This window comes from Cebus imitator, unplaced genomic scaffold (assembly GCF_001604975.1).
Source record: "Cebus imitator isolate Cc_AM_T3 unplaced genomic scaffold, Cebus_imitator-1.0 Scaffold118, whole genome shotgun sequence".
NCBI lineage: Eukaryota > Metazoa > Chordata > Mammalia > Primates > Cebidae > Cebus > Cebus imitator.
The window spans coordinates 621,276-641,166 of NW_016107433.1; the positions used below are offsets into that span (position 1 = coordinate 621,276).

The following is a 19,891-nucleotide window of genomic DNA, read 5'->3' on the forward strand; positions in this document are numbered from 1 at the left end:
GTGACAGAATTTTGCTCTGTCGCCCAGGCTGGAGTGCAATGGCACAATCTTGGCTCACTGCAACCTCCACCTCCCAGGTTCAAGTGATCTTCCTACCTCAGCCTCCCAAGTAGCTGAGATTACAGGCGCCCACCACCACGCCTGGCTAATTTTTGTATTTTTGGTAGAGAGGGGGTTTCACCATGTTGACCAGGCTGGTCTTGAACTCCTGAACTCAGGTGATCTGCCCACCTCACCTCCCAAAGTGCTGGAATTACAGGCATGAGCCACCGTGCCCTTTTCTGTAGAGTTGGGGATAGGGCTGAGCTCAGGTTCCTTGCAGGAAGCAGCCCCAGGGGCCGTGCACCAGGTGCTGCTAGTGGGAAGCATGCTGCTGGAGGAGGTGCCTTCCGGGCTGCAGGTACTGAGTCCAGTTGACTAGGGGTGGAGATGGGGGTGCCTCCCCACAGGCCTGGGTCACAACGCCTTCTTCTTCAATAGCTGGAGCAGCTGCCTTGTCATCAGAGCCTGCTGACCCACATCCCAACAGCGGAGCTGCCCACTTGGCTAGGAGGAGGCCTTCCTTACTGCCATCAGGCCTGGCTGGATTTCCGGAGGGTCAGTGCACTGGGCAGGGTGTGGGGGCAGTTATATTGGCAACTTGGGATTGTGGAGGAGCGTCTCTGGGGATAGCTTGAACAGGACAAAGCTGGCTGCAGTTTCCTGGAACCCAGGAAGCGTGGGATCAACACTGCATGCTGCTCTGGTCATGCCTTCCCCTGCTCACAGCGGCTGGAAGCCCTACTGCAGAACTGTCAGGCGGCTTGTGTCCTGCTCCAGGGGGCCATTGAAAGTATGAAGGCTGTGCCCCAGCCCATGGAACCTGGGGTGAGTGTCCCCTCCCAGTCCTTCCATGAATGCTCTCTGTCTCCCTCATTCTCTTCCATGGCCACCTCCACTGCTTATTGCCCTCAATCACAGGAGGTCAGTCAGCTGCTACAGCAGACAGAGGTCCTGATGCAGCAGGTGCTAGACTCGCCACGGCTGGCATGGCTACAATGCCAGGGGGGCCAGGAGCTGACATGGCTGAAGCAAGAGGTCCCAGAGGTGGCCCTGAGCCCAGACTACAGGTGTGTGCAAGCCCAGCCCCCAGATCCTGCCCCAGCCTACCATATTCTAGGCCAGGACTCATCTGGCTAGCTCAGAACCAGGCAGGACTGTGGTTGCCAGGACAGGGTGGAGGGTTGGAAGGCAGGGGGTCCAAGACAGTGTACCCTACTCCAGGACAGCAATGGACAAGGCTGATGAGCTATATGACCATGTGGATGGATTGCTGCACCAACTCACACTGCAGAGCAACCAGCGAATACAGGCCCTGGAGTTGGTCCAAACACTGGTGACCCAGGAGGGCGGACTGCACCAGGTTGGAACTACTTGCCCAGAGTGGGCCCTGCCCCTGATATTAGATGTGTGCCACCCCACCCATAGCAGCTCTCTTCACCTTTCCCTGCTTGTGCCCCTCCAGATTGAAGTGTGGCTGCAGCAGGTGGGCTGGCCAGCACTGGAGGAGCCTGGGGAAGCCTCACTGGACATGATGCTCCAGGCCCAAGGCCCTTTTCGGGAGCTGTACCAGGTTGCCCAGGTATGTGTGGTCACTCGTTTATGCCACGGGTATTGAGACGCAATGGCAGGAACTAGGAATGCAGAAATGCATGAAGGCAATTCAATCCCTTACTCTGTTGGACCTTATAGTCATATATGTGACTGCAAACCCAGGCAAGATCTCTGGAGGGAATCAGTGCAAGTGATTCTGCCTGAGGGTATAACCAAGACTTTACCAAGAAAAGGTGTCAGGATAGCTTTTTTGGGGGTGACTGTTGAGCTAAGAGTTGAAAGATAAGTTGGGATCAACTAGGGAGAAGAGGGTTGAGGATGGGGGCACATTCCAGACTGGGAGGACAGCATGTGCAAAGGTCCTGTGGCAGGAGGGAAGGTGGTATGCCTGAGGAACCATAAGACCAGTGAGGTTTAAATGCAGAGCAGAGAGGGAGGGAGAGTGGGTGGGGGGGAGATGCAGTGAGACAAGTCTGGCCAGTGGCCACATCACTGGGCCCTGTAGCCATCAGTGTAAAGTTTAGTCAGGAGGGCCGCATAATCAGATCTGTATTCTAGGAAGATTACCTTAGTTTCCGAGTAGACAGTGGGCATGGGAATGCAGTGAAGAGGCAATTGCAGTAGTCCAGGTGGGAAACAGTGCCTACTCTGGCCAGGATAGTGGCAGGGAAGATGGGTTGAAGAAGTTGATGGGATTTGCTGTGGACCCATGTGGGAGGGTAAGGGACAGGGATGTTGCAAGGATAAATGGGTGTTGTTCCTGACAGACTAGGAGATGAGATCATCTAGGGGGAGGGGCATTCATGAGTCCAGTCTTGGGCATGCTCCTGAGATGGCTGTGAGGGATGAGAGAAAGGTTCTTGGGTCTTGGGCCTGGAGCTCAGAGGAGAGGTCTGGCTGAGGAGGATCACTTGGTATGGGGGTGTTTGGATGACGTTTGAAGTTGGTCACACGAGAGTGCTTGGGAGAGTGAGTGCACTGTTCTCAGGATCCTCAGTGTTCAATGGCCTAGATGAGGGAAAAGGGGAGCAGGAGGAGCCACTGGAAAGAGTGAGGAGAATCAGAAGCAATGGGAGTCCAGCAGAGAGTGGCTGAATGGCGCTGAGAGGTGGAGTCAGTGAGGCCTGGGAAGCACTGGGGATGGCAAAGTGGAGTTGGAGAGGGCTGGCATGGAGGGCAAGACGGGATGGTGAGGATAGACAATTTCTCTAGGGACTTTGGCTGTGGAGAAGGGGAATGGATGTGGGTGGGGAGTGGGGAGATATGGAGAGATCTTCCACCACAGGACAGACTTGATGGGGACATGTGGATATGTCAGCGGGAAGGATCTGGGTGGACTTGGCTGGACCACCAGGCCTGGGCTGGCTGAGCCCAGTCTCTGTCTCTGCAGGAGCAGGTCAGGCAAGGAGAGAAGCTTCTGCAGCCACTGGCTGGCTGGGAGGCAGCTGAGCTGGGCCCCCCTGGGGCACGCTTTCTGGCCCTGCGAGCCCAGCTGACTGAATTCTCTAGGGCTTTGGCCAGGCGGTGCCAGCGGCTGGCAGATGCTGAGAGGCTGTTTCAGCTCTTCAGAGAGGTGGGTGAGAGTCTCCCCGGCTCCAAGTGATACCTGTAGCTGGAGGGGTGGTAGCCCCAGCCTTAGCACAGCCTGAGCTCTTTCTGGTTATGCTGCCTGAGTGTCTGAGTATAGTGAGCAGTCTCTTCCTTTGCCTTCAGTCTGACCCTAAAATCCAACTGCTGGGGCTGGGTCCTGGTCAGCATCCTGTGGGGATTGGGAGTGGGTAGAGGAGCAGAGTGCCCAGCGGGCTTGGCGGGATCCCCCTCTAATGCTTGTCTGGCCCTGGTGTTGCAGGCCTTGACGTGGGCTGAGGAGGGGCAGCAGGTGTTGGCAGAGCTGGAGCAGGAGCGCCCAAGGGTTGTGTTGCAGCGGCTGCAGCTGCATTGGACCAGGCACCCTGACTTGCCTCCTGCCCATTTCCGAAAGATGTGGGCTCTGGCCACAGGGCTAGGCTCAGAGGCCATCCGCCAGGAGTGCCGCTGGGCCTGGGCACGGTGCCAGGACACCTGGCTGGCCCTGGACCAAAAGCTCGAGGTTGCACTGAAGCTACCACTGGTGGGCAGCACTGCTAGCCTGTGTGTCAGCCAGGTCCCCAGTGCACCTGCCCACCCTCCCCTGAGGAAGGCCTACAGCTTTGATCGAAATCTGGGGCAGAGTCTCAGTGAACCTGCCCGCCACCGCCACCACGCGGCCACTATTGGTGCCTGCCACAGACCAGAGGCTGGAGGAAGTGCCCAGTCCCAGGCATCCCCTACTGTGCCTCCACCAGGCAGCTCTGACCCCAGGAGCCCCAACAGGTGCGGGTAGTGGGCAGGGCAGGAGGGCAGTGGAGGGGAGATGTCTTGAGTCCTGACTCCCCATACCCGATAGGCTGCAGTTGGTGCTGGCAGAGTTGGTGGCCACAGAGCGAGAGTATGTCCGGGCCCTAGAGTACACAGTGGTGCACTATTTCCCCGAGCTGGATCGCCCCGATGTGCCCCAGGGCCTCCGTGGCCAGCGTACCCACCTCTTTGGCAACCTGGAGAAGCTGCGGGACTTCCACTGCCACTTCTTCCTGCGTGAGCTGGAGGCTTGCACCCGGCACCCGCCTCGAGTGGCCTATGCCTTCCTGCGCCATGTAAGCCCAACAGGCCACATGGTCCCAGCTTGTTTTGCCATACTCCCTAAGTTTTTTCTGGGCACATGCTTGGTGCCAGTCCCTGTGCTGGGTACAGCTATGAGCAAGACTGGCAAGATCTTGCACCTGAGGGTGCCCTTGGTTCAGTAGAGGAGACATGGAAGTGAAAAAGGCATTTGTAGATTATGGTTGGGGCTAAGAGGAAAATAAGCAGGATAGGTGCTTACTGTTGGGGCAGGGGCTCCACTTTAGAGGGCCTGAGTAATGCCAGGACACCCGGCACTAGAGGAAGCCTTTGAGGGGCTGATGTTTAAGCTGAGGAATCGGGGAGGGGCTGGAGTAAGTGTCCTACCCAGAGGAAAGAGCACAAGTGCAAGGTTGTTTGGAGGAAGGGGACTTGCCAATAAAATGTCTGAGTGTAGTAAGCGGGATGGTCCCAGGTGAGGTGAGCTCTTAGAGCCGTGGGAGGAGCAGAGCTGAAGGCAGGGGCTCAGTCTGAGGGAGAGGGGCTTCTTCCTCGGGGGCCTGTGGGCACACCCCCTCTGCACAGTACTGTTCTTGCCAGATCACCCCTTTGTTCAAAGCAGGGCAGATCGGGTTTGTAGGGAGAGGCCTCCCCAGGAGCCATCTACTGGCATCTTCGTCCTCTCAAGCTGAGGGTGGTCTAGCCTGTTCCAGCCTTAGGGAGCTGGCCCCTTTGCACTGGGGCTGAGCCACATGTCCTTGTAGAGGGTGCAGTTTGGGATGTATGCGCTCTACAGCAAGAATAAGCCTCGCTCGGATGCCCTGATGTCCAGCTATGGGCACACCTTCTTCAAGGTAGGTGAGCCTGAGACTACGAGGAGGAAGGGATGTGGGGAATGCTCCCAAACCACTCAGTGGCCTCCCACCTGGCCACAGGACAAGCAACAAGCACTGGGGGACCACCTGGACCTGGCCTCCTACTTGCTAAAGCCCATCCAGCGCATGGGCAAGTATGCGCTACTGCTGCAGGAACTGGCACGGGCCTGCAGGGGTCCCACGAGGGAGCTCAGCGCACTGCAGGAGGCCCAGAGTCTCGTGCATTTCCAGCTGCGGCACGGCAATGACCTGCTGGCCATGGACGCCATCCAGGGCTGTGATGTGAGTCATCCCACGCCTTGGTGGGCAAGGTGGAGGGTGTGGAAAAAGGGCAAAAGAGGCCCGGCACCCACTGGCCCCCAACTCTGCAGGTTAACCTCAAGGAACAGGGTCAGTTGGTGCGACAGGATGAGTTCGTGGTACGCACTGGGCGCCACAAGTCCGTTCGCCGCATCTTCCTCTTCGAGGAGCTGCTGCTCTTTAGCAAGCCTCGCCACGGGCCCACAGGCATAGACACATTTGCCTATAAGCGCTCCTTCAAGGTAGGTCTGCCCACCCTGGGCCCCAGCACTTGTTTTCCCACCCCATGCCTTACCAAGCCCCTCTCTCCCCGCTGGCCACAGATGGCAGACCTTGGTCTCACTGAGTGCTGTGGGGACAGCAACCTGCGCTTCGAGATCTGGTTCCGCCGCCGGAAGGCCAGAGACACCTTTGTCCTACAGGCCTCCAGCTTGGCCATCAAACAAGCCTGGACGGCTGACATCTCCTGCCTGCTCTGGAGGCAGGCCGTCCACAACAAGGGTGGGTTCCTGCCCTTCCTTCACCACACACTGCCCTTGCTGGAGAGCTTACATTGACCCACAGGAGCCCAGGGACCTGGAAAAGCTTGGAAAGCGGGGAGGAGGCCCAGCGGCTGCCACCAGTGCAGGAGAAAGGAATTCAAAGCCAGGCAGCTTTGCTGTTACTGCCTCCGACTTTGGACACAACATGAACTTCTCTGAATATCAGGGCTTCATGGCTCGCTCTCTCTTTCTTTTTTTATTTTTGAAGATGGTCTTGCTGTGTCACCCAGGCTGGAGTGCAGTGGCATGATCTCTGCTCATTGCAGCCTTTGCCTCCTGAGCACAAGCAATCCTCCCACCTAAGCCCCCCGAGTAGCTGAGACTGCAAGCATGCATCACTATGCCTAGCTAATTTAAAAAATTTTTTCATAGAGGTGAGGTCTCACTTTATTGCCCAGACTGGTCTCAAACTCCTGGGCTCAAACAGTCCTCCCATCTTGACCTCCCAAAGTGCTGTGATTATAGGTGTGAGCCACTGCACCCGGCCAGGGGCCCCATCTCTAAAAGAGGAATATGGCACCTGTCCCACAGGATTGTTGGGAGGAGCACTTGGCATTAGAAAGGCTCAGCTCACAGGACAGTTAATGTGTTGGATGTGGGTGTACAGGAAAGACCTATTTGGGAGGTGGGTAGATAGAGGCCTAAGGACAGGCTTATGTCCAGAAGTGTCCCACTTATGCCCACTCTCCACCCAGAGGTGCGCATGGCTGAGATGGTGTCCATGGGTGTGGGGAACAAGGCCTTCCGAGACATTGCCCCCAGTGAGGAAGCTATCAATGACCGCACCATCAACTATGTCCTGAAGTGCCGAGGTAGCAGCCAGACTACAGGGGGTGGGCATGGGGGTGGGGATTGGAAAGCTGTGGCCCTCCAACAGTGCTGGCCCCTGCTTTCCTCGGGATCTGGGGCCAGGCTAGGCTCTGGCCTGTCCCAGCCTGACCCTCTCTCTTACTCAGAAGTTCGCTCTCGGGCCTCCATTGCTGTGGCCCCATTTGACTCTGACAGCCTCTACCTGGGGGCCTCAAACTCCCTTCCTGGAGACCCTGCCTCTTGCTCTGTTCTGGGGTCCCTCAACCTGCACCTGTACAGAGACCCGGCTCTTCTGGGTCTCCGATGTCCTCTGTATCCCCCCAACTTCCCGGAGGAAGCACCACTGGAGGCCGAGGTAGAGCTGGGCAGCCTGCCCTCTCTGAGTATGTCTGGGCTTAGCCAGAGGCAGGAGGGCATGGTTTGGGATTTGTGGCCTCGTGCTGACAGCTCACCTAGTCTCCCTTCCCTAGCTCCTGAGGACTCAGAGGTCTCATCCCAATGCCCATCAGCCAGTGGCTCCAGTGGCTCTGACAGCAGCTGTGTGTCAGGGCAGGCCCTGGGTAGGGGCATCGAGGACTTATCCTATGTAAGTGCCATTTGCCCTATACCCACGAGCCCTCCCCCAGCCCAGGCAGGGCCTGTGACTGTGACCAGCCGCTCCCCAGCCCAGCCTAGGCCTTTACTTTGGGTAGAGCTGGGGGTGGGTGGGCCTGAGCCATTCCCCAGACAGCCCCTGGGCTCAGAGGTAGGGAAGCAGGCATTCATGCCTGACCTGGTCTTGCAGGTCTGAGCCCAGGACTGGACAAGCTGTGGATTCAGCAGCCTGCAGCTCCAAGGAACAATACCTCTCTGGATCTGCTGTGACCAGGGTGTGGCTGACACCTGGGCCACCTCCAGCCTGTGTGCAGCCCTGTTGACTACCCTTTCTGATGTCTGTGGCCATTGGACAAACTGGCATGGGGCCTCTCTAGGGGAGTTTGGCTGTAGAGCTGGTGGGGGACCATGTGCCTCTGGGCAGTGACTAGGCTACCCCCATCCTTCAGGAGGAACACAGGTGGGCTCCTAGCAGCTGCTGCCCAATCCCTGGCCTTCAAGCTGAGCTCACCTCCCATAGGGGAAGATCCACCTCTACTGTGCCCTGATGCTTACCCATCCTGGCCCCCAGGCCCAGCCCCTTTTTTCCTTCTTATTTTGACTTGATGCCTTTTTTAATAACTTTCAATAGAGTTGTCTAAAATTATCTCACTGGTTGTTAGGCCTTTGGCGTCTCAGAGAAGGAGTCTAGTTCTTTGACATGTGATTTACTCTTTTATTTCTTTATAATAAAAAGTAGACTAATATGTACCCTTTGGTGGGCACATGCATTCTGGGGCAATGTCCAGTTAAAATGAGCCTTGGCGGGTGGGGCATGAGGGCCTGCATCTCTGGGCACCCTAGTCCTCTTGTAGGTACTTTCCCAGGATGGAATACGACACAGACCTAGACAGGCCCCTCTGGATGAGCAGGTCCATGCAGCGGCCGTATTTCCTGGCGAAGGGCAGTGTAAGCTGGAAAGAAAGGCCAGTCTTACCTCTGATTTCCTGGCCAGTTGCCTACTCTAGCTCCATGTGGGTAGGTTCTCCCATGGGGCAGTGACAGGGCAAGCCTGGCTGTTGGGGACTTTTGTTGCTTTAGGGCTCAGCTTTGCCCAAGGGCATGTCACAGGGTAGAGGTAGAACTGGTTATCAGGGAACTAAGCAGAATGACTGGAGGGTTGAAAACATGTTTCCTGGTACTGGTTTTCCACATTCTAGCCCTACGTGCTGACCTCACCTTTACAAACCACATACAAGCCGGATGCCTAATGGTAACTGGATACTAGCATGCTTATGGTGAAAGGTGTTATAATAATACCCTTGATTATGGAAGTGTCAGATCAGTGAGAATCTGCCTAAATTGTTTCCACCTCAATGTTAAAATTAGATTAAGGAATCAGAAAAGGGAAAAAAAAACCTTGATCATTACTTTCCCTTACTAAACATTTTCTTGTAAAGAATGCTTAAAAGTAGTTTAAATATGGAAGTAATGTACACAAATGGTGACATCATGGCCAAATAGGTGAAGTTGGTATCACTGGTTGAAAACGTCTCACTCCCATATGAGTTAAGGCTTGTGCTCATATGATATGCGTCCCTAAGTGTGGCCAGGGTTGTTAGTGATGAAGGCACAGCTGGTATCATTGGAGGAAAACTATAAAAACCAGTGGCCTGAATACTGGTTTTTGACTACTCTGGATTGGTTAATTTCATCCAGTTTCTCCCTCCCTTGGAGTAGTGGCCTAAGCTGCCTGTCTAGCCTTCTGAGAAGTGCTGACCCAGCCCTGGTGCAGCAAGACACGCACATCTGAGGCATCCACAGGGTCGGTGGATTCCATGGGGATTGCAAGTGGCCCTCACCTCCACCCAGCTGTACAGACGCTCCTGGGTGTGCCGGTCGTCCTTGAAGCCAGTGATGGCCAGCAAATCCACCACAAACTGCTTGGGGCTGATGTGCAGGGTCTGCCAGGAGAGCCCACAGTCAGGCAGGGCTGGGGCAGCTCCTAGCCTCTCAGAGTGAGATGCAGAGCAGGGACTTCCTTGGGCCCACAGAGCCACAGGGGTGAGGGGCAAGCACTGTCACTGCAAATCTGCCTTTTGGCCAAGGCTTGGTCCAGGTGCAATTGCTCTGCTTGCCCATCCCTGCCTGTCCCACTACTCGTCTGCCCCTGGCCTCTTCTCCTTACTCCCATCTTGGCTTACTTCCTCTTGCCTTGCACCACTTATTATGCAGTAGGGGAAGAGGTGGAGAAGGTAACAGGGTGCCCCAGGGGCTGGGGCCTATCACACATACCCACAGCCGGTTGGCCAGGGAGACCACCTTGGCTGTGATGGCTTTGGGGTCCTTTTGCCTGATGGAATCCAGGATGATGTCAGCCAGGAAACAGTGACATTTCTGCGCATAAAACATCTCTTCCCAGGACAGAGAGAAACTCAGGAAAGTCACTTCTGTGGAGGAAGGAAAGTGGTTGTGGCTACATCTGTCAACAGCTAGGGCCTTAGAGACAGAGTGAGGAGGGGAGAAGGGTAGGGCTCCCAGGGGACACTGTCTCTGCCTAAAGTACCCTGGGAGGGGCTCAGCCATCCTCACGAGGAGGCTCAGGGCTGGGCCCGGCTCCAGAGCCTCACCTTGGGGCTGGGGGCTGGCTGTGGGTGGTGTGTGCCTGAGGTTGTCCACCTGCGTGGTGTAGATGATGCTGTCCTCGAAGAACATGCAGAAGCCATCGCTGCCCACCACTGGGGGGTGAGTCACTTTGAGGATGACCCCTGGGCTGTCTATCTCACTAGCATCAGTCAGAGGATGCTCAGGGGCAGGGCTTTCTGTGAAAACAATGTAGGGAGGGGGCTCTCCTTTTTTTTTTAAATTTTTTTTTTTTTTTAAACAGAGTTTTGCTCTTGTTGCCCAGGCTGGAGTGCAGTGGTGTGATCTTGGCTCACTGCAACCTCTGCCTTCCAGGTTTAAGTGATTCACCTGCCTCAGGTTCCCAAGTAGCTGGGATTACAGGTGCTTGCCACCTCACTCTGCTAACTTTTTGTGTTTTTAGTAGAGATGGGGTCTCTCCATGTTGGTCAGGCTGGTCACGAACTCCTGACCTCAGGTGATCTGCCCACCTTGGCCTCAAGTGCTCGGATTACAGGTGTGAGTCACCACATCCAGGCTTTTTAAATTCTTTTCTTCAATTACCATGAAATCTACATAAGCAGGGGCTCTCCTTAAGCCACCTCAGAGCCCAAGCAGGGAGGGGACCTCTGGTGACAGGCCAGTACAGTTAGTCACCCCAGCCTTGCAACAACTGCCATCTCCAGTTTCTCAGAAGTGACACCCTGGGCTGGCAGGGGCCTATCCTGGCCTCTCCTCTCTTCATTGCCCTGGCATCGCTGCAAGCCAAATCCTGAAAATTTTGGGACTCCAAAAAACTCCAAATTCCTCTGTTGAATGAAGTCTGATATCAAATGGGGCTGACAGTAACCTAGCTGAGGGCTGAAAATGTTTATAAAAGTGTAAGTTGAGAGCTTTTGGGACCAGCCTTTGATGCATGTCCAAAGAGTGGACATTTTTCACCCCAAGATTGACAGACCAACTGAGAGCTCACAGGCAGTCCAAGAAGGCCCCTCCAAGCAGGATTGGAGCCACTAATAGGGAAGGTGACAGAATACCACAGGCAGGGCTTTGAGGGAGCAGAGGCAACAGCCTGGCACAGCGGTTCTCAGCATACTTTCCTGGCTACCTCCCCTTTGGTGGCCACACATGCTGTCTCCCCAGCTCAGTCCCTGTAGCCTCTGCTGTCTCCTGGGCTTCACCTGGATGTCCCTTGGCATTTCACACTCAGTATGTGCCCTTCCCCAAGCTCTGCTCTTTCTCTTACCCGCACCTAAGTAAGGACCCACCATCCCCTTGCAGTCACATAAGCTAGAAACCTGGCTCCTCCTTGGCCCATCCCTCCTTCCCTCCCCCAGCTGCCTAGCCTGCTTCCCCAGCCTAGAAAGAACTCCAGGTGGCTTCCAACACCTAGCTCCTCCTACATTTCTTTCTTTTATTTTTTATTTATTTTTATTTTTTAAGATGGAGTCTCACACTGTCACCCAAGCTGTAGTGCAGTGGCATGATCTCAGCTCACTGCAATCTCTACCTCTTGGGTTCAAGCAATTCCCCTGCCTCAGCCACCTGAGTAGCTGGGACTACGGGTGTTTGTCACAATGCCCAGCTGATTTTTTTTTTGCATTTTTAGTAGAGACAGGGTTTCACCATGTTGGCAAGGATGATCTTGATCTCTTGACCTTGTAATCTGCCCACCTTGGCCTCCCAAAGTGCTGAGATTACAGGCTTAAGCCACCATGCCTGGCCTCCTGCTGCATTTCCTCTGCTCCTGGAGCAAACTTTCTGATCAGCACACTTGACCCTGTGGTCTTGTTTAAAATCTTTCAGAGGCTGCTCACTCCCATCCTGGGCAGAACGAAGTACCATGTCCTGAATCTGCCTACAAGGCCAGCCCTGAAGACTTCTGTCTTCAGCCCCATCTTTTATCATGTCTGCACATGAAGCTCTGTCCTCAAGCTAGACCCATGCGGTGTGCTTCCAAACACCCTGGACTTCTCTTTCCTTCCCCTGCTGACTCCCAAGCCCTCAGCCTTTTTTGTGCTCCTACTTCATAGGTGCCCCCTTCCCACAGCACTCATCCCTTCACCATATGTATTCTCCTGGCCCCTCCAACCATGTCAGTGTGCCAATCATTTCTGTGCTGCCTGGCACAGAGATAGCGTTGGTGAGCAGGGGGCTCTAGTCCTCCTTTGTCACTAACTTGCTCTGCCATCTTAGCCAAGGAGTTTGCCTTCTCTTGTGAATAAGACTTAGGTCAAGGTGGGACAGGACTCACCTCTCTCCTTGGGCCTCTGCTTGCTCCAGTCCTTCAGGGTACCAGCTCTTTTTGGGGGGAAGTATGGCTTAAAGATTGGCTCTGGCCTCTTGTCTTTTGTTCCAGCTCCAGCCCCTGCCTGTGGTCCTGGATCCCTCTCTGAGGCTGTGGAATGGGCTTTCCAGGCAGCTGAGGTGCTGGGCTGGGAGGTAGCCTTGCTTCCCAAGGGGAGCTGCAGGGTGGCTTCCTCCAAGGGGCTGCTCCGGGAGGCTGTCAGTGGCTGGAATTCCCACTGTTTGCAATTGACCATGTCCCATTCTCTCACCAGGGAGATGAGTTTTTGCATGGGAGTAGCGGGAGGGTCTTTGGTTTCAGATTTCTGTGTGAGGTTGATTATGGTGCATTTCTTCTTGGTGGGGCTCTCAGGGTGTCTCCCCCAGTGTCCGGGATTGGTATACAAGCCAGGACAGTGTGAGTATGTGCTGGGGTTGCCTGCCCTCTTGGCATTTCGGCATAGGGACACCTGGATGGGCCGGGTGTACTGCTCAGCCTCCTCCATCTGGTTGGACCTGGCCAGGTTTCCCTTAGCCTTGTTCCATGGAGTCCTATCACTGCAGTCTTGGAAGTCCACAGGCATGTAGGCTGTGGTCTGGGGAGGGAGGGGCACAGTAACTCTCGATATGTTGGGCATGGATATCAATGCCTTGCCCAAGATCGAATAAGCTGGGCCTCTAAGACTTCACTTGCTCTCTCCAAATAATCTCATCCCCAACAGGGGTCACCCATTTGAACTTTGCTCAGGCTGAGTGGGGGTGGTGCCAGCTCAGTGGCCTGTCACTGCAACAGGAGATACAATTAGCATCCCAGGCCACAAGTGGCCAGTAAATTCCTGTGCATCAATGTTCAGAAGCCACGTCCTGTCCTAAGAACCCATGTAGGCCCTGCTCTTGTTTTGCTGTGCCCCTCAGTAGCTGGGCCTGCCCTGCTCCACCCTGAGCCCGGTGGTAGTGGTTTTTGAGGAAAACACCAACCAGAGGAAGCTGGGGCTTACTTCTTTAGTGTCTCTACTGAATTCCACCAGTGACCCTGGCCCTTCTGTCACCACGTGCAGCCTCCTGATGGGAAAAGCTTCTTCATTTTCAGATTCTTTCTCCTGAGTCCATGACCTGCAGAAACCCAGAGGGTTTGGTTAGTGAGCAGAGACCCATCAGGCCATCGGCCAGTTGGTCAGGTCTGCCCTTTGGCTGGAAGTTAATGCTAGACAGCAGGGAAGAAGGGGATCTTAAAGGGTTTTGCTTAGGTCGCTGGCCAATCATGGGCCTGCTTCACTCCCTCAACCTCAGGGAGAACAGAATCCTTTAGAAAGTGGGCTTAGGACAGGATTTCAAGAGGAATGTAAAGACCCAAACTCTAAACATGGAGTCGTGATAAAGTTTCCTTACTTGTATGCTTCACATTGTGCAAGGGCTTCTGAGAGGGATGGAATGTGGTATTCCTCCACCTCCTGGCAGAAAAGGGGCCATTCCCTGCAAATGACAAGGAGATGTCCGGCTGGGCAGCTAGGGTGGGAGTGTGGGAGCGGGCATGAGCTCCTGGAGCTGCCACCGCCAACAGCTCCCACGATGGAAATAATATAACCTCCTCCCTGAAGGCTGCAACTCAGGTCTCCTTTGTTGCTAAGGGAGAGCCTTCGTGATTTCATCCTACCATGTTCTTGCTTCACTTACTTAAATTCAGATGGTAAAAATAGTTTGCCAAGTCTCAGAAAGTTGAGAATGTGTCGGAACATCTGGCCGTCCCCGTGGATGAGCAGAGTTTGTCCATATGTGATCCAGTATACCCTCTGAGGGTTGGACAGCAGTTCTGGATACTGGAGGGGGTTGGACACCAGACTCAGTCTCAGAGGCTAGGTCTTCAGTAAGAGGCAGGTCAATATTCTCTCACTCCCTTTCCCAACTATACTAGAGCAGAGGCTTTGGGATTTCCATCTCCCTGTCTGTCAGTCACAGGGAACCATGGTGGGGAGCAGAGCATCCAGGGAGAAGCACATCATCCCTGCTTCAACTTTTTATGGCCTCTAGACCAGCCTCTCAAGGTACCTCCTTCTCAGTTCAGACCTCTCAGAGTTGGCCCCCTCCCTACCCAAACTCCGGAGGGCCTTCCCAAACTCCGGAGAGGCTTCCCAGTAGGCTGCTCGGTCCACTTGTGCTCTGTTTTGTTTTGGTTTTTTGAGACAGAGTCACACTCTGTCACCCAGGCCGGAGTGTAGTGGTGCGATCTCGGCTTACTGCAATCTCCATCTCCTGGGTTCAAGTGATTCTCCTGCCTCAGTCTCCCATGTGGCTGGGATTACAGTCACGTGCCACTACACCCAGCTAATTTTTATATTTTTAGTAGAGACGGGGTTTCACCCTGTTGATCAGGCTGGTCGCGAACTCCTGACCTCAAGTGATCCACCTGCCTCAGCCTCCCAAAGTGTTGGGATTACAGGCGTGAGCTACCACACCTGGCCCACTTCTGCTCTGTTGAGAGCACTTTGGGCAATGGAGTCAGGGGAAAGCCCTTGTTTTAAGCAGGTGCTGGAAGCTGTGTGAGGGCCAGGTGATGGCCCCCAGAGCAGCTCAGGTGGTGAAGCCAGAGGGGGATCAGGGTGGCCAAGGATAGCAGTACCTTCAGCAGTGTCTGCAGGGTGGTTGCATACCAGTGGCTTCCAACATATACTTTGATGATCTGTTTTGGGGAATACACAGTGATCTCTGCCGTTGACTCATCTATGGGAATCAAGGAAATAGAACACATCATCATGTGGCCAGAAGGGAAAGCAGGTAGGGCCCTTTGGTCAGTAGTATATTTCATGTTAAGTCTCAATATCTTCCTCAGTTATATTGTGTTGCCTACTCTGAGAAGCATCAGAAATCCCTGACATTGACCTTGCCTGCTGCTTACCATATCATTTCTTGGGTGGTGAGGCAGGCAAGGGCACTGCCCCTCTTTACCTGACCCTCTCTCAGGAAAACTGGGCTGATGACTCTGTCAAACTACAATGCCAACTGCCTCTGGTTTCTGGCTGGGTGTGTGGCTTTTCATGGGGCCACTCAGACTGAAGCTAGGAGTCTCCCTTTGTGTATTTGTGTTCATGGTTTGGCAAATGTCCTGGAGCCAACTCTCATCAAACCCCTGTCACTTTTATGAGACCAAGCCTCTAGGCATGTCTGGAGAATGGGGGCTGTATGCTGGGAGGATGAAAACCATGACCCTTTTCCTGGGGATGACTGTATGTAGGTCTTGTTCTGATGTTTGGGAAGCAGTTTCTAATGAGCTCTGTAATTAATGAAGGGTATATAACTAGATTATACAACCAAGAGATAAGACGTGTAGAACTAGACCGTGAACTCCAGGAAGACAGGGACTAAGTCTGTGTTGCTTACTTCTGTACCACCAATGTCTACTCCTGTCCTGGTATATGGCCAGTAATCAATAAATGTTGAATGTTGCTAAGTGATAGTAATACAGCTTAAACTTTGCCCCCCAAATTTTTGCTAGTAAGAAATTACAGGCAGCTGGTGAAAACAATGTTAGGTTTGGATTCAGAGTCAAACCCCAGCATGACCACTGTGTAACTTGAATGAGTTTTCTTCTCTGAAACTCTTCTTCAGATGTTAAATGGACCCAGGGACAGCTCTGTTTATCAGAGGAGGCTCCTCCCTGTGTGGTTGTGAGAGGTATAGCGTGTCAGCTCCCAGAGTCAAGGCAGGCCTGCCCTGGGGGTCCTGCATCGCCCCAGACTGGGTAACAGTTCTGTCTGCGGCTCAAGATGAATTGTGGCCTTGGAGGTGAGGAGGGAGCATTTAACATGAAATTTTCCCTTTCATACAAACCCAAAATATTGGCCTGGCTTTCCCCTCCTCTTCCATCTACAGTTCCTCCTCTTGGCCTCCTGATCTATTCCTTCCAACACCCCAGACACCCCCTCATGCTAAATCCAAACCCAGAAGCTTTCTCATTTACTGAGCACATCCATGGGTGCCAAAGTTCTCGGCTCCAGATGAGTTTTCAAAGCCACTTTCATTGGCTCATAGGTGATGTCCCTCTTGTCCAGGAAGGCACAAAGCTCGTACACCTCAGAAATGGTCTCAGTCAGGGGCAGCCGGCAAGTCCCCAGCCAATTCCTGCCCAGAGGAAAGACCTGTTATGAAGAACGTCAGCACTGCACCCAAAGAGTGTTAAGGCTGTAAACTTTCCATGCCTAGGGTACCTTGCCACAACACTGGCTCAACCCAGGCATCATTAACATCGTTTCCTTGTTTTAACCAGAAATCTGGTTAACCTTGTAGGAGAGTAAGCCTGGACAACAGGTCCCATTTTTGGAGCTGAGCTTGACTTATTTCAGCAAAGCCTTCTAAATTGACTAATTTCATGTCTCTAGGTCCTGTTCCAGGTTCCAGGGTCAGGCCAGGGAAACAATCCCTTCTTGCCCCCATACATATCTGCCCAAGATATCTCAGTCACCATGCTGCAGCCTGCCATAGTCTTGGAAAAAGGCTGGGGTCTGAACATCATCCCCCTTCTTCAAACCCTCCCTCCCAAAGCACCTGTCTTTGCCCTCTGTGACATCAGGGTGGCCATCTCTGAGAGAAATGGACTTTATGGGCTAAAAGAGCCCAAAACAATATGGGAAAAGACAGCATTAAGGGTCAGCTGACCCTTTCCCAGGGGCTCCAGAAATCCCACTTCTACCTTCGATTTTGGTGCCAATCTATTTTCTCACCCTAAGAGAGTTGCTCTACTGTTCTGCACCTCAGTTTGCCCTTCTACAAAGCAGGGTTGGATTCCTCGCCCCTGCGCTAACGAGGACACTTGAGCTCATCCCACAAAGCAAGGGCCAGGGATCACACCTCTGGGAAGTCTGCCCTGCCCTGCTTCTAAGGGGTTCACCCCTGGCTCTGGCCTTTCTGTGTGTCAAGTAAGCTTCCCAAGAGTGGAGGGAGGAGCTTTGCAGAGGGTCTACATGGGGAGGTACCCAGCTCCCTGAGGGCGTGACTGTGGCCTGGTCACCTCAGACCTAGCACAGAGCTAGAACCAGGGAAATGGACTGCAGAGGACAGAAATATGAAATGGTCTGAAGCCTTTGAACTTTAGCAACCCTTGTACCTTGGCACCAGCCCTCTCCTTTGAGGCCCTAACCTGGTGGTAGTGTGGTGGTGCTTGTGTGGGAGTGGCTAAAATGATGGGCTGGCCCCAAGGACAAACTTGCCCTCTGGCTAGTGGGAAGGGCCCAGGTTATTCCTAGGGAAGGGCAGAGCTGAGCGTGATGGGACTCAGCGTGTCCTGAGGACGGCCTCACTTGACGTGCTGAAAGAGGACACCATTTCCTGTGATGTACAGCCGGCTTCCATCCAGTGTGCTCTCGATGCGGAGCTGGCCCAGTGCGGAGTCTGGGTACTTGACCAGCAGACCCAGGGCCATTATGTACAGCGGCTTCATGGACTCCAAGCTGGCTGTGCAGGCCCCCTTCCCAGGGCTCAGGGGAGGACAGGTGGTCCGGGAACAGCCACCTGTACCAGGGAGAAAGGGGTGACTCCTAGGCCCCCCATGGTCATAGCTGGATTGGAGGCTGTGGGGCTCAGTTCCTACTGCTGCCTCCATTATACTGAGGAAGCTCAGAGGGATGATATTTCCTTGCACAGTCCAAATTGAGATCTTCTCAAAATCAGTACAATTTTTTTTTTGTATACTCAGGCTTAGAAGTCATAACTATTTGTTGGGAGGTGAGTTGGGAATGGGGGGATTCATTTGCTATATCACTAGCGTCTAAATTTCAAAAGTTTCAGGAAAGCAGCCATCTGGCCCCAGCCTCTGCAGGAGTCTCCATTAGTTCCAAGCTCTGCTATAACCATCCAAGGATAAAGATTGGCAACCATAGCCTGGAAACTCAATGAGTGCTACAGGCTTTCTGGATTCACAGCCCCTATTACTGACTCTCCGGGGCAGAATTTCCCCCAGAGACATATTGTGTGGTATTACTTTCAGGGTGGGTATTTGGATTGCTCGCTTATGGGTGGGACCTTTTTGTCCTGCTGTGGGCCCAGGGTACAGTCCAGAGAACACAGTTTTCTGGAGGAGCCTTCAGGACTCTCCTCCAGTGGCAATGATGTGCCAACGGGCACACTGCTGGGGGATGTTCGTAGATCATCTCCAATCCTCAGAGCAACCCCACAAGAGGGGGTAGTGCTATCATCATTTCACGTTGAAGAAACTGCTGAGTGGCTAATGAAGTATCTTGCCCTAAACTGCAAAGCTAGGCAGGGGAAGGGCTAGGATTTGAGGTCAGCTCTGTTCATCTCCAAGGTTACCGCAGCTGTTTCCCTTAGTTGTGATGCTTTGTAGAAGGCTAAAGCCACTCTGTGTTTGAGGAGTGCTGCCAGCTTCCAGAGCCTGGCTGTCAACACACTTTCTCAATCTTTGCATTGCTCTGTGGAGCAAGCACTGCGCTACCATTTCACAATGATCTATGTTCTCTGAGTCACAGAAGGCTTTGAAGGAAGGGACTGAACTCATATCGCCTTAAGTGGATTATAAGGCCCTGGGACAGGGTCCTGAGACCTGCTGCAGCATGCCACTCCCTACAAAGAGGATGGGTTTCTTTTTCTTTTCTTTTTTTTGTTTTTTGAGATGGACTCTTGCTCTGTTGCCCAGGCTGGAGTGCAGTGGCACGATCTAGGCTCACTGCAATCTCTGCCTCCCGGGTTCAAGCAATTCTCCTGCCTCCGCCTCCCAAGTAGCTGGGATTACAGGTGCACGCCACCACACCTGGCTAATTTTTGTATTTTAGTAGAGATGGGGTTTCACCATGTTGGCCAGGCTAGTCTTGAACTCCTGACCTCAAGTGATCCGCTTGCCTTGGCCTCCCAAAGTCCTGGGATTACAGGCGTGAGCCACCATGCCCAGTGAAGAGGACAGGTTTCTATTGTCTGGGAGAAGGCTGGGAAATCTACACCTGAAGATAAGGAAAGGCCTGATTGCCATGGGAGAAATGTCTGGTGATGCCCAGGCGAAGCTTCCCATGTGCAATGGAGTTCTACACATTCTCAGGATGCCGGCTGAAGCCACGCTCAGGTAGCTGGTGCCCTACAACATGCACAGTAGCTTCCATGGAGGTGGAGTTGGGAAATGGAATGATGAATGGCCCCAGTGAAAACCGTGAAGGGAAGAACAAGCTGAAATGAGGTAGGGCTGGGAGCACGAACGAAGACCTGGGCTAGATAGCGGTTAGCAAGTGTCAGGAATAAGCAGAAGCAAGCACAGTAGCCGGGGGTTTTGAGGTGAGGTGATGAGGAAATTTGGGGGAGGGTGAGATGACTGAAGCACTGTGCATTTCCCACACCTCCCACAGTGCCTGGAAGAGGAAGGATGGGAGTGGCTAGTGGGTGCTCCTAGTCCCCACCACTCTCACAAGCAGGGCAGACCTCCCCTACCCCTGGGAAGCCTGCTCTCAGGCCCAGGACATTCCAGCCTAGCTTCCCACCCAAGCTGGGCTCCTCCTGCTCCAGGATAGGCTGGGGTCCCTACACTTTTGGCTGGTTGCCAACTCCCCACCCTCAGTGGGAAGGCTGAGCCTGCAGAGCAGCACATAGGATTTCAGGCTGTGAATCCTCTTCTTGGATTCAAAGTCAGCCAGAAGAGACCCACTTCTATCACTAACCCCT

The 19,891-nt window shown here is 53.8% G+C and overlaps 2 protein-coding genes across 3 annotated transcripts in view; one reads left to right on the plus strand and one right to left on the minus strand.

The window, feature by feature from the left end:
- Positions 1-8,121, plus strand: part of PLEKHG4 (pleckstrin homology and RhoGEF domain containing G4) — an 11,610-nt gene extending 3,489 nt beyond the window's left edge. The window contains exons 6-22 of the mRNA XM_017539301.2: positions 323-400; positions 481-597; positions 769-867; positions 961-1,109; positions 1,264-1,402; positions 1,505-1,621; positions 2,984-3,166; positions 3,443-3,945; positions 4,019-4,265; positions 4,995-5,084; positions 5,166-5,387; positions 5,477-5,647; positions 5,729-5,906; positions 6,643-6,759; positions 6,904-7,140; positions 7,228-7,343; positions 7,542-8,121. Coding sequence (XP_017394790.1) covers positions 323-400; positions 481-597; positions 769-867; positions 961-1,109; positions 1,264-1,402; positions 1,505-1,621; positions 2,984-3,166; positions 3,443-3,945; positions 4,019-4,265; positions 4,995-5,084; positions 5,166-5,387; positions 5,477-5,647; positions 5,729-5,906; positions 6,643-6,759; positions 6,904-7,140; positions 7,228-7,343; positions 7,542-7,547 — 2,769 coding nt within the window. The 3' untranslated portion in view covers positions 7,548-8,121. The remainder of the gene's footprint in view (positions 1-322; positions 401-480; positions 598-768; positions 868-960; positions 1,110-1,263; positions 1,403-1,504; positions 1,622-2,983; positions 3,167-3,442; positions 3,946-4,018; positions 4,266-4,994; positions 5,085-5,165; positions 5,388-5,476; positions 5,648-5,728; positions 5,907-6,642; positions 6,760-6,903; positions 7,141-7,227; positions 7,344-7,541) is intronic.
- KCTD19 (potassium channel tetramerization domain containing 19) overlaps positions 8,053-19,891 on the minus strand; it is a 38,419-nt gene continuing 26,580 nt past the window's right edge. Inside the window, exons 6-16 of one of the 2 annotated variants that reach the window (XM_037742292.1) lie at positions 17,530-19,581; positions 16,194-16,354; positions 14,856-14,956; positions 13,913-14,055; positions 13,628-13,711; positions 13,237-13,351; positions 12,207-12,834; positions 9,961-10,152; positions 9,626-9,780; positions 9,193-9,294; positions 8,053-8,304 (exon numbers count right to left, since the gene is read on the minus strand). In XM_037742292.1, coding sequence (XP_037598220.1) covers positions 8,191-8,304; positions 9,193-9,294; positions 9,626-9,780; positions 9,961-10,152; positions 12,207-12,834; positions 13,237-13,351; positions 13,628-13,711; positions 13,913-14,055; positions 14,856-14,956; positions 16,194-16,354; positions 17,530-17,831 — 2,097 coding nt within the window. In that variant the 5' untranslated portion in view covers positions 17,832-19,581 and the 3' untranslated portion in view covers positions 8,053-8,190. The remainder of the gene's footprint in view (positions 8,305-9,192; positions 9,295-9,625; positions 9,781-9,960; positions 10,153-12,206; positions 12,835-13,236; positions 13,352-13,627; positions 13,712-13,912; positions 14,056-14,855; positions 14,957-16,193; positions 16,355-17,529; positions 19,582-19,891) is intronic. The other variant, XM_037742291.1, reaches the window with a different exon arrangement.